At 42.9% G+C, this 13,067-nt stretch overlaps 1 protein-coding gene across 4 annotated transcripts in view; it reads right to left on the reverse strand.

Annotated features, from left to right (window-relative positions):
- ypel1 (yippee-like 1) overlaps positions 1-13,067 on the reverse strand; it is an 82,025-nt gene that overhangs the window by 10,148 nt on the left and 58,810 nt on the right. For all 4 annotated transcript variants that reach the window (XM_072498330.1, XM_072498339.1, XM_072498321.1 and 1 more), the window contains exon 3: positions 7,786-7,829. In XM_072498330.1, the coding sequence (XP_072354431.1) occupies positions 7,786-7,829 (44 nt within the window). The remainder of the gene's footprint in view (positions 1-7,785; positions 7,830-13,067) is intronic.

Here is a 13,067-nt window from a genome sequence, read left to right on the forward strand (position 1 = left end):
CCATTCCTGTCTCAGCTCATACATTTCTTGCTTCTAAACTTGGTTATTCTGACACATCTGGCTGATCTCCCATCTTGCACCCTTTGCAAACTTCAGATCATCCAACACTTTGTAGTTCATCATAAAAAGTCCCATTTACCCATCTCCTCTGTGCTTACTGATCTACATTTCTTGACTGCGACCCAATGTCTTGATTTTAAAATTCTCACCTTTTATTTTATTAAAAATTCAGTGTGCCCATTTATTTTTCTCCAATTAAGGGGTAATTTAGCATAGCCAATCCACCTACCCTGCGCATCTTTTTTTGGGTTGTGGGGGTGAGACCCACGCAGTCACGGGGAGAATGTACAAAGAGTGACCCGGGGCCGGGATCGAACCTGGGTCCTCAGCGCCGTGAGGCAGCAGTGTTAACCACTGCCCCACCGTGTTGCCTATCCCACCTTTTATTTTCCAGTCCCTCCATAACCCTGACCCTTCCCATGTCTGAAATCTTCTCCAGCCTTAGCATTCAACTCATGTGCACTCCTTCAATTCTGGTCTCTTACCTGCCCCCAAATTTAAACTGCTCCACCGCAGAGTATTATCTTTAACTGCCAGTCCTGAGTTCCAGAATTTCCTCCCTAAACCGGTCTTTTCTCCTTTCAGACAATTCTTAAAATTTACTTCAAACCACCAAATTTCATCATCTAGCCTATTTTATCCTTGTGGTTTGACAGTCATAAGCCATGGCAGAGGTTGCAACTGACTATTGTGTAATAAAAGTCTTTACTATTGATGTGCTGGGTTACTAATAATACAGCACAGGGTCGCAATGCTAAAATTGAATGTTAAAGTGCACATGGATACAGTTGTTGCTCAACTAATTGGCCTCAGGACATTTCAGTAGAGTGCACTCAAGAAATGAGGGACTGTGGCTTCAACTACTTGCTCATTTATTTCATAGTTCACTCAGGTCTGGAATAGTTCCCATTAACAAGAGGGGGGGTGTTGCACATTGCACTAATATTGAGAAAGGGCAGCAAGTCCTAGCAAGGAAACTGTACGCCCATTAGTTAACTTCAATTACAGGTGAAGTTCTAGAAAAGACCCAGAATGTTCACAAAGACAGTGAAGAGCAGCAGCCCCAAACACCTGTCCGTGTACCTAGGACCCATATTAGAGAATACCATCAGCTTTATGACATGCTCCAAAATTTGTCAATCCTATAGGACCAGACTACCTTGAAAGAGGGTTTTTAGGGATGGCTTCTGGGAAAGAACATCCTGTGTCAAAAATATTTATTCAAATTGTTGAATTACTATTTGGATGGATGTTTAAATATTTTAACATGGTTAAAATCTTTATGAAAAAGGTGGTCCAGTTCTGCAGGATTGACAGACAAATTTTGGGACATGCAACAAAACTGATGACATTCTCTATTAATAGTCATGGGCATCAGACACATATGGCAGTACCACAAGGCTAGTTGTTCTTTACTACCTTCATTAACAATCTGGATGAAGGTGTCTCAGTGAGGAGTTAGGGGAGCTGCCTGCAATTTTTTTTGTTTGAGGTCAGCAATTATCGCTCTCGGGTAAGTGGTGAGTGACCCGAAATGGAAAATAAAAATTTCAGTCAAAAGCGAGATAGGATAGGCAGATGAACTAGTATAGATTAATGTAATGTGATGTTCTTAGGTTGAGGCAGCTCCAAACATGTACACACCATTCAGAGCTGTATGCTCAAGGTTGCTAACAAGGATCTTGATGTTATAGTGCATGAGTCACTGAAGGCCCATGACCAGTGCCCGGAGGTTACTGTGAAAGCAAATAGAGCAAGAAGACTATTGAATATAAAACAAATTGACATTTTAGAAGGACAGTAAGCTAGAAAAAGGTAGAATGGTAGCACTGTTAATTAAAGATTACATTAGTACGTTACAGAGGGATGACACCTTTAGCTCTAAAAGTCAAGATGTAGAATCAGTTTGGGTAGAGACAAGAAATAATAAAGGTAGGAAGTCACTTGAGAGTACAGTAAGCATGATGTAGGATGGGGTATACAAGAAATAATGGGGGCTTGTGAGAAGGTACGGCAATAATTGTTGGTGATTTTATCAACTTATAGGTTGGACGAGTCAGATTGACAAAGGTAGCATGGAAGATGAGTTCACAGAATGCTTTTGGGACAGTTTCTTAGAGCAGCACATTCTACAACCAGAGAAAAGGCGGTTCTAGATTTGGTAATGTGCAATGAGACAGGATTAATTAATTAATAATCGCATAGTAAAGGTAGATTGCAGTGATCATATAGGACTTAACATGGCATTCAGTTTGAGGAAAATAGTGGGCCCAAGACCAGTTTTAACCTTAAGAGCAATTAAGAGGGCATGACGACAGAGCTGACTGAAGTGAACTGGGGAATTAGGTTAAGGGATAGGTCAGTAGAGATGCAATGGCAGACATACTTCATTACATGCCAAAGGTAAATTCCTGTGCGAAAGACAGGGGAAGGATGCATCATCCATGGCCAACTAAGGAAACTTTGTGTACAATTCCATGAAAATTAGGGGAAGCTCAGAAGATTGGACAGAATATAAAAACTAGCAAAGAATAATTAAACGAGTAATAAGGATGGAGAAATTAGAGTGTGAGAGAAAGCTAGCTAGAAATAGAAGGGCAGTTTCTGCAGATATTTACAAAGGAGAGTCACCTAGAGAGAATGTAGAGAATTAATAATGGAAAACAAGGAAAAGGCAGATGAACAGTAGAGGATACAAATAATATCCCAGAAATAGTTGCGAATCTACGGTAAAGGGAGGAAGGAAGGGTACTGAGAAAAGTATTAGAACTAAAATCTGACAAGGACCCTAGGTTCACTCTAAGGTATCAAAATAAGTGGCTGCTGAGATAATAGATGCATTGGGCTTGGATTTTTCAAAATTCCCCAAATTCTGGAAAAGTCCTATCAGATTAGAAAATAGCAAATGTTATTAACACCTCTACTCAATAGGAAGGAGACAGAAAGCTTAATATTTGTCATAGAGATAATGCTACAACCTATTGAAGATGTCATAGTGAGACACTTGCATAAACGGGAACCCGTGGATCTGATGTATTTCGATGTCCAGAGGGCATTTGACAAGGTTCCACAAAGGTTACTACACAAAATGAGAGCTTTCGAAGGGGGCAACATGGCTAGAGGATTGGTTAGCCAACAGGAAACAGTAGGGATAGATAAATGGGTCATTTTTGGGTTGGCAGAATGTAACGAGTGAAGTGCTACAGGGATCAGATGACACAAAAGTAGGCAGGAGAGAAAGTTGTGAAGAGAACATTAAGGAGTGGGACATGGGTTAAGTGGGTTAAATGATTGGGTAAAATTTGGCAGATGGAATGTAAAGCAGGATAACATGAACTTGTCCATTTTGGCAGGAAGAATAGAAAAGCAGCACGTTATCTAAATGTAAACATTGTAGAACTCAGTGGAAGAGAGGGATCAGGGTGCCCTAGATAATGAGTTGGTGTGCAAGTACAGCAAGTGATTATGAAGGCAAATGGGTTGTTGTTTACCTTCCATTCCCCTTGCAATAAATGTAGGGATGTTATTCTAGAGTTGTACATGGCATTGGTGAGACCACACTGAGTACTGTGTACAGTAAATAAGGACATAACTGCACTAGAAGCAGTTCAGAGATGGTTCACTCAACTGATTCCTCAGACAATGTGTTTATCTGACAAGCATAATTTGGACAAGTTGTGTGTGTATTCATTGGAGGTTAGAAGGATGATGATCTTATTGAGACATACAAGATCCTGAGGGGACTTGACAGGGTGAATGCTGAAAATACATTTTCCCTTGTAGAGAGACTAGAAGGTGTTTCTCATTTAAGATGAAGAGGAGTAGACATCTTTTACTTAATGGTGAAGAGTCTGTAGAAATCTTCCGATGAGAGTTGTAGAGGCAGGGTCATTGAATACTTTTTAAGGCAGAGGTAGAGAGATGTGGGAATAAGGGGCAAGCCGGAAAATGGCATTGAGGTCACAATTAGATCAGCCATCTTACTGAATGGCGGAGAAGGCTTGAGGGACTAAATGACCTATACCTGTTCCTAATTCTTGGTCCCTTCGCAAAGTGGGATTTTTTTTTTTTTAATAAAAAGGTTTAAAAAGTTCCCTAAATTGATATCAGAGGGTCCTTGTTATTTGGATAGGTAGAAGGGCTTTGGTTTTTCCCATTCTGGAAAACACAGATTTATTGAATTCTTTAAAATAAAGTATTAGATTTCATCCCAATAGATATTTGATCTAGATCAGCTGGAGACAGACAGGTGTTTAAAGTACAAAAGCATAGATCCAAGTTAAATACAGGAAAGTACTTATTCTTTTACACAGACTCATGGAACCCTGGGACTAGTTGCCAGCACATGCAGCAGATGCAAATTCACACGTTTCCAGCATACTTTTGAATATTCTAAGAGCATGGCTGCCAAATCTTCGTAAATGATGGAAGATTAACTAGGGGTGTCACCCAGTCACAGCAGTTCCCTCCAATTTGGTTGATCACCTTTGGGAAATTCCAACAACCCCTGGAGCTCTCTCAAACAAGCACAAGATTTTCTGACTTTCTTTCCTCAATTCGTCATGGAGATTGCCTCATGTGCAAGGCAGGCCAGGAGAGGAGAAAAAGTGAGGCGGTGAGTTGAAGGAATGAAATTTCTACCGTGGCAGGCCTAGGCAGACGCAACAAGCCAGCTGGCCTGTCCCTTTCTTTCATATGTCCATACTTGCCCATGAATGCCACTGCAGCCATGCTCAATTTCATCAGGAAGCAGCATTGTCACTGGACCAAATCCTGGTCCATCCCCTTATTCTCCTTCTCTGATCCCCAGCCCACAGGCATGGAGCCAGTCGGAAAATACCCAACCAGTTAAGATTAGCCAGCTCAGTACTGGAGGTTTTCCTGGTTACAAGAGTTCTACACAGTCATGCATTAACCTCTGAACCAAAGTCAAGAGTGTACTTTAAAAGCCTCAAAATCATTCATCACTCCACAACTGGATGAACAAACTTATCCAAACTAGAACACACAAAAGATCATTGTTGTCCTATTTGAAGAGGCATGACATGGCAGGAAATAATCCTCTCTTTCAAATTCCCTCAATTTACCAAGAGGAAGCAATGAGTGTGCAGCAGTTACTTGTGCTTAATGTTGTGTATAACCACAATCCAGACAGTTAGCAAATCACTTTTGGACATTTAAAGGACTGATATGAAATGGAAATCCCTGTGTGACACAAAAAAGAATTGCAAGAGCAGAGGGCGGGCAGTGTCCAATTCCACTAGTATTCGGCAATCATAGCATGGGCAGCAATTGGGACTGAATTTCGCCCACCTCTGGAGCTAGGGAGGCAGACCACACAAAGCAGGATTTCAGGTCCCTAACTACTACCTAGTGACACTCCAGCATATCTCCCCGGGCCAGACAGCCTGCTGATACTCAGGCCAGTCTCTCACATGAATAAAGCACATTTTGGACAGTGGAGGACAGCCAATATTATGGACTTTCAAAAAGAGGGAAAAGGAAAATTGGGGAAGGTTCTACCTCAAGAAAGCAGTTAGACTGGCAAAATGCAAAGTGCCTTTTGGAGTCACAAGGAGCTTTGAAGCACTTGTGTAGGCCCAGATAGAGATCATTGCTAAAAACAAAGTGTGAAGGGTATTCAACCTGTTCCGTCCGGAAACCATTGTAGATTATTCTACCATACACTCTCCTTTCTCCCCTCCAACTATTGATCCACTACATTAATCCTCCTTCCCTGAATAAAGATCAAGCAGTGCTGTTAATAGCTCCAGAATAATTCGTGGAATCAACACAGCTACATTCCATGCACTATTTTGACATAGATCCATTTAACAGCCGCAGTACAATGTTATTCCATGATTACAACACTGTGGTTTTGTCATACCTGAACAACCAAACAGTGCAGAAACAATCCATTACCTTGCTGGCAGCTGTTTTACACCAGAGTCCGAATAGCTGACTCCAACACAGTTACCTAATGCCACTTTTTAAAAATTCATTCATGGGAGGTGTCGCAGGCTGTGCCAGCAGTTATTGCCCATCACTAATTGCCCTTGAGGGGGCAGTTAAGAGTCAACCACATTGCTGTGGGTCTGAAGTCACATGGAGGCCAGACCAGGCAAGGACAGCAGATTTCCTTCCCTAAAGGACATTAGTGAACTAGACAATCGACAATGGTTCCATGGTCATTGTCAGACTTTAATTCCAGATTTTTATTGAATTCAAATTACACCATCTGCAGTGGCAGAATTTGAACATGGGTCTTCAAGAGCATTCATTATTCTGGGTCTCTGGTCTAATAGTCCAGTGAAATTACCACTATGCCACCGCCTCCACATAGTGCTCAAACCAATGGAGGGTATTCTCCTCTTGGAATAACCATTCCGTTAAGTTACAATGCGGGATCTGGAAATCCACTATGATTAAAGCCTTTAAAATAACAGTGTAGAAGAGGGCAATCCCAGGGAAAATACTGTGGTAACACCCACAAATACATGCTTTATCAAATTGGCCACAATCACCCATACCCCCTGACTCAAAGACCAGAATGATACAACTCTGAAACTTTCTCTGCAGAGTGACGTAACACACTGTTCAAAATGTTTTGAGGTTAATAAAAACGGTGAACAAAAAAAAAATCACAGGAGGATTTTAAAGAGTGAAATGAATATGAAATCACCATAATCCCAGGAGAACCATAACGATGACCATGGAAACATTGTTGGGTTGTCTGGTTCACCAATGTCCTTTAGGGAAGGAAATCTGCTGTCCTTGCCTGGTCTGGCCTACTTGTGACTCCAGACCCACAGCAATGTGGTTGATTCTTAACTGCCCCCTCAAGGGCAATTAGTGATGGGCAATAAATGCTGGCATAGATTGCTCTCCCCTTTGAGGGAGCTGACTGGTGGTAGTTTGACTGATAGTAGTTTAACTGGAGGGTCACCACACCTCAGGCAAGGGGCAAGGTTGACAAAGCAGGGCCTGCATGGGTAGCCTTGACCTGTATAAGAATTGAAACCGCACAGTTGGTGGCGCTCTGCAACACAAACCAGTCGTCCAGCCAACTTAGCGAACCAACATCTGTGACAAGGAAATCCCAAACACCTACAATCCAGCACCATAGGCAATTGCAATCGATGAGGAATTCCTCAAACCCAGTTGGGAAAAAAAATTACAAATTATATATACAGCAACTCTCGACACTGAAACCATTCTCCCACTTGATACCCAAATTGGGAGAAACCATCAAACCACTTAATTCTGTAAGGCCTCACATCCACCCCAATTTCTTATTCAGCAACCTCTTAGCAATGGAGACTAGTGCTCATTGCAAATGCGACACCCCCATTCCAACACAGATTAATCAAAAAACAAATGGATTTCAAACACACAGCTTTGAATGTTTCTAATGGCAACATGCCATTGTAAAGGAATTTCTCCCTTGATACAAGAAGCCACGCACATTCTCCCATTTTACACCTGATCAAGTGTCATTGGTAGGAGTAAAAGCAGGAGCCTCTGTTTAAATGAGGTTCAATTAATCAACTAAGACTTTCAGTGCAAAATTGAGCCAAATACCCGTTACTCATCATTTCCAGTCTTACAGTTCAACTCCCCAAAGACCATGACAAGTTCATGAGTGCAAATTTGGAGGAAAAACAAACCCACACAGCACAAGGACACACAGACACCCAAGAACAGCAAAAAGAGCCACATACTTACACGGAGTTGAACAGGTACGCACGTCCCTGGCTGCCTTGGAACGACTGAGAAAGAGATAAAGATAAACATGTTTGAGGCTAAAAGGAACCAGAGACTGCAGTCCAAAGTTCACCCTGCATAGAAAATAGCTGAACTATATTTTTGTACTAAAAAGCTACAGAGACCATTAAGCATATCTGTTCAGATGCACATAATCAAGAGGCTGGTCAGTGAGAGAGAAACCACTTGTTCATTACAAAAATATACTCTAATGGCAATGTTCTAGTTTTATAAAACCAAGACTCTCAACAAAATCCTTTTTTTTTTCTCCCTTCTTTTTTAAAGTTTAGAATATCAACTTTTTTTCCCAATTAAGGGACAATTAAGCGTGGCCAATCCACCTGCCTTACACATCTTTGGGTTGTGGGGGCGAGATCCTCGCAGACACGGGGAGAATGTGCAAACTCCACACGGACAGTGACCCAGGGTCGGGATCGAACCTGGGACTCAACAAAATCCTGACCAGCTTCACAGCAACTCCCCATCATACTTTAACACCACCTGTTATGCACTCTGAAACCAAATAATGTCTTAGAGATGGCAGATGACACCTGAAACGTTAGCACACCTTTTCCACATGCTAGCAGGTACACTTTTAGGATCACTTACCATGCCTAGCAGGGAATACCCAAACACACACCCGGCATCTGTATCGGTATTTCAGCGATGTTTGATAGAGGCCAAGTGAATGCTCAGTAAAAAGATATTCACAATGTGGAGAGCTATAATAGTCATATTAACACATTTGAAAAAGATCAAAAGAACTGAAATCAGAATTTGCTTTTTAAATTGCAGAAAATCACTAAACTAATCACGAATAGATAATTTGCAAAAAAAAAAATGAGGCTGTTTACAGCAAAAGGGAATTCTTCAGCTGGGTGACCAAACATTTAACCCACAGTTTAATTATATATATCCCAAATCAAAAATTGACAAACTGGTTTCAAATCTGAAACTTGTGATAGAGATTCCAGAGTCAGACAATAGATGTGCAATGCCAGCATGGAAATCTATAGCACAGAATAATGAAAAATGAAATGAAAATCGCTTATTGTCACGAGTAGGCTTCAATGAAGTTACTGTGAAAAGCCCCTAGTCGCCACATTCCGGCGCCTGTTCGGAGAGACTGGTACGGGAATTGAGCCATGTTGCTGGCCTGCCTTGGTCTGCTTTAAAAGCCAGCGATTTAGCCCAGTGAGCGAAACCAGCCCCTATAATTGATGACTTTCCCTTATTTTGTAATCACTCCTTCCTTCTTTTAGTATTTTTTTTTTTTTTTTAAAACGGTTCCCACCGAATACTTGGCCAGATTGATTGTCTGCAGGTCCTCCAAAGAAATTTGAGACCTGCAATTTCTTGCAATATTAAACAATTCTAATAAGCACAAGCAGTCAGAAGTACACAGTGCTTGCACCATGTAACCATCTCCAGTTACCAGACATTCAATTGTCCTGTGACTATTATGGGCTACACAGTCAATTTTATAACTACATGTCCATTAATAGGCTGGCACAAGTATTTTTTGTTGTTGCTGAAAATCTGCCAAACTTGAGGAGAGGTAGGCTTCAGCTGGGAAAAGAATCCACTCATGAACAGCGAGCGATTCGGATTGGTTCCAGATTACATAATTTTTCCATTACCAACAGGAAATCCACACCTCTCCTGGCAGTGCAAGGTTACAGTTGGAGTGCCCAGAACTACTTCAGTGCATCATCCTAGTCAGCTAATCTGTGGGGAGAGGGCAGCTTCTTATCACAACAGTGCCAAGTTTCCACACTGTATTCTCAAAATATAGACTAATGAAGCAATGCATATGACAGAGAACTATTTCACTGCAAAGAACATTGCCGAGTGCTAATTATTTGGTAGTAATGAAGAACACCAAATATTTAAAAGATACTCCAATTTTAAAGTTGGAGTGGCTCGTATTCTTGGGATCCACATTTATAAAGGTCACCAACAGCCAAATCCAGCGTCACAGGTCAGCCTGTGACCCAATTAAGAAAGCCACCCACCCACATCCACAGAAGACACTGCAAGTATCCGTGAACCTCCACCCTCACATCCCGCAGAGACCAATCTTTCACCTTCAAAGTCTGTGAGATGGTTGCACAGGAGAGAAGATCAATGTCAGGAGCTGTGAAGGTGGAGTGTATCACATGCTGCACTTGCTTTTTTTTGGGAGATGTTACAACTCACCAACAAAACTGGCACGGAAATCATCCATCACTCATTTTATGCAAACCATTGGTGTCAGTGGAATTTTAAATTCCCAATACACCTGTGGGTGTATCAAAGCCAAGTACTGCTGAGCTACAGCCTCATACCCATTTGGTGATAAAAGTACAGGCCATACTGCAGACACTGGGAAGTGCAAACAGATATTGGGAAAGGTCCAGGTGCATGGGCTTACTTTGTCCTACTGGCTCTTGGTACAGACCTGTATGGCATGGCAGACTGAACATACCCAACATTGGTGCTGTAACCTTAGCCTACAAGAGAAGAGGTAACTATGTCCAAGTCTGTGCAATCAGCTTTCTTCCCAAAACCTAGAGCACAATTGGATCAATAAACAGAAGAGTGGCCCAACAGCAGAGTGCCTCGATCACACTAATGAAAGATCACAGCAACTATGACATCTTATAAACTCCCAGAGACTCAAGCCGCTAACTAAATGCAGCACAGTATCAACTATTTTGCAAGATCATAAACAAATTAGAAAACTGCTGTGGTGTGGTGTACATCCTGTCAGAAGTGCTCCAGTTACCATTTCCACAATCTTTTCATTCACCTCATGTTATGAACTTCCTTACACGGTGTCCACATAATTTGTTTACCTACTCAAACTGCTTTATCATATGCCTTGCCGAGAACATGCAAGTGCTTTGCAAAAGGAGGTAGTTTGGAATGGAGGTAGTCTGGAATAGGAAACTGGAAAAACATAGGAAGAGCACCAAAAGCATTAATTAAGATGATTTATTTTTCTTTAAAAAATAATGCTTTTGAAGAGCTAGAGATCGCAAGAGAAAGTGATGCAGCAAGAATACGGAATAGGAGTAGCTTCATGGAGTTGGAGTGCTACATAAATACAGCCAAGACTGGTGCACTGGAGCAAGTTCAAAGGCAACGTTTGAAGTATTCAGAGAACTGTTCATTCACAGGGGGAAACAAAAAGTTAGAGACTTGCATCAGGAGGCATGGGAAACAATAAATGGCGCAATGGATCAGCTACATGAATTGCCAGCATTGATCTCTCCTCCTCAGGCCAAGTAATGCCTGCAAGGATGCCCACTGCATTGCTGCACTTCCCTCTCCCACACCAAAACAAAGGTCCTGTGACTAGGCTTCAGAATTTCCAGTCATAACGGAGTCTTACTGGTAAAGACCAGTTCTGACTCATGTCTGAAGTTGGATTTCATTAGTGGACCTTCACAGCAACAGTTCCCACAATCAGTGTGCACATCTGCATGAGTGACAGAAAATGCACCAGCTGCTACAACCAGTGAAAGTCAGACAGCAAACACCCATTTGGTGTGTAGTCACTTCGGTGGTTCATCTATTTCATTGATTCTTACTGTGCAGGAGGAGGCCATTTGGCCCATCATGTCTGCACGAGCCTCTGAAAGAACACCCTACCTAGGCCCATGCCCCACCCTATCCCCATAATTCCACCTAACCTTTTGAACACTAAGGGACAAAATAGCACGGCCAATCCACCTAACTTACACATTTTTGGACAGCGAGGGGAAACCAGAGCACCTGTAGGAAACCCATGCATACATGGAGAGAAAGTGCAAACTCCACACAGTCACCCAAGGCCACAAATGAATCCGGGTCCTTGGCACAGTGAGGCAAGAGTGCTAACCACTGTGCCCCCCCCCCCCCCAGGGAACAGCAATATTGGAAAAAAATATGAGCCAATAGCTAGTGGACAGAGACTGCGCTGGCCAATGAGTTTAGTTGATCTGAAGGCATTTGCCCGAATTCCAGGTGATTACTTTCAGGGTGAATAGGTTAATTGACACTCCTCCCACTGCACTGTGACGCACAAGACACATGGGGACTCAAAAATATGTCCTTTCAGAGAACAGATTCCACACATTTCTTTGAGTTTGTTGCTAACCACATTGCATGCTACGACGTTTAAAAATATATATATTTATTTATTAAAGTTTTTAACACAATTTTTCTCCCTTACAAACAATAACCCCCCACCCTGTAACAAAAAAAGGAAACGAGAAATCGCACGGAGCAAGATATATACATGGCAAAATAGTATATTTACATAGCTTTGTACACTGGCTCTCTCCCGTACGTGCCAGTTTCCCCAACTCTTCATGTTATCTCTTGCTCCGCCCCCCCCCACCCCACCCCCCCAGGTTGCTGCTGCTGCTGACCAACCTTCCTCTAACGCTCCACGAGATAGTCTAGGAACGGTTGCCACCGCCTGTAGAACCCCTGCGCAGACCCTCTCAAGGCGAACTTAATCCTCTCCAACTTTATGAACCCAGCCATATCGTTTATCCAGGCCTCCACGCTGGGGGGCTTCGCCTCCTTCCACATTAGCAAGATCCTTCGCCGGGCTACTAGGGACGCAAAGGCCAGAATACCGGCCTCTTTCGCATCCTGCACTCCCGGTTCATCCACTACTCCGAATATTGCTAGCCCCCAGCTTGGCTTGTCCCGGACTTTCACCACCCTAGATATTGCTCCCGCCAATCCTCTCCAGAACCCCTCCAGTGCCGGGCATGACCAAAACATATGGACATGGTTCGCCGGGCTCCCTGAGCACCTTCCACATCTGTCCTCTACCCCAATGAACCTGCTCAACCTCACCCCCGTCAAGTGAGCTCTGTGAACCATCTTAAATTGTATCAGGCTGAGCCTGGCACACGAGGAGGAGGAATTAACCCTACCCAGGGCATCAGCCCACAGACCTTCCTCGATCTCCTCCCCCAGTTCCTCCTCCCATTTACCCTTCAACTCTTCTACCAGCGCTGCCCCCTCTTCTTTCATCTCCTGGTGTATTGCCGACACCTTGCCCTCCCCGACCCATGCACCCGAGATCACCCCGTCTTGAATTTCTTGTGCCGGGAACAACAGGAATTCCCTTACCTGTCGCCTCACAAAAGCCCTCACCTGCATATATTTAAAGGCATTTCCCGGGGGTAGCTCAAACGTCTCTTCCAGTGCCCCTAGGCTCGCAAACGTTCCGTCAATGAACAGGTCCCCGCCCGATGCCA

This window comes from Scyliorhinus torazame, chromosome 1, assembly GCF_047496885.1.
Source record: "Scyliorhinus torazame isolate Kashiwa2021f chromosome 1, sScyTor2.1, whole genome shotgun sequence".
NCBI lineage: Eukaryota > Metazoa > Chordata > Chondrichthyes > Carcharhiniformes > Scyliorhinidae > Scyliorhinus > Scyliorhinus torazame.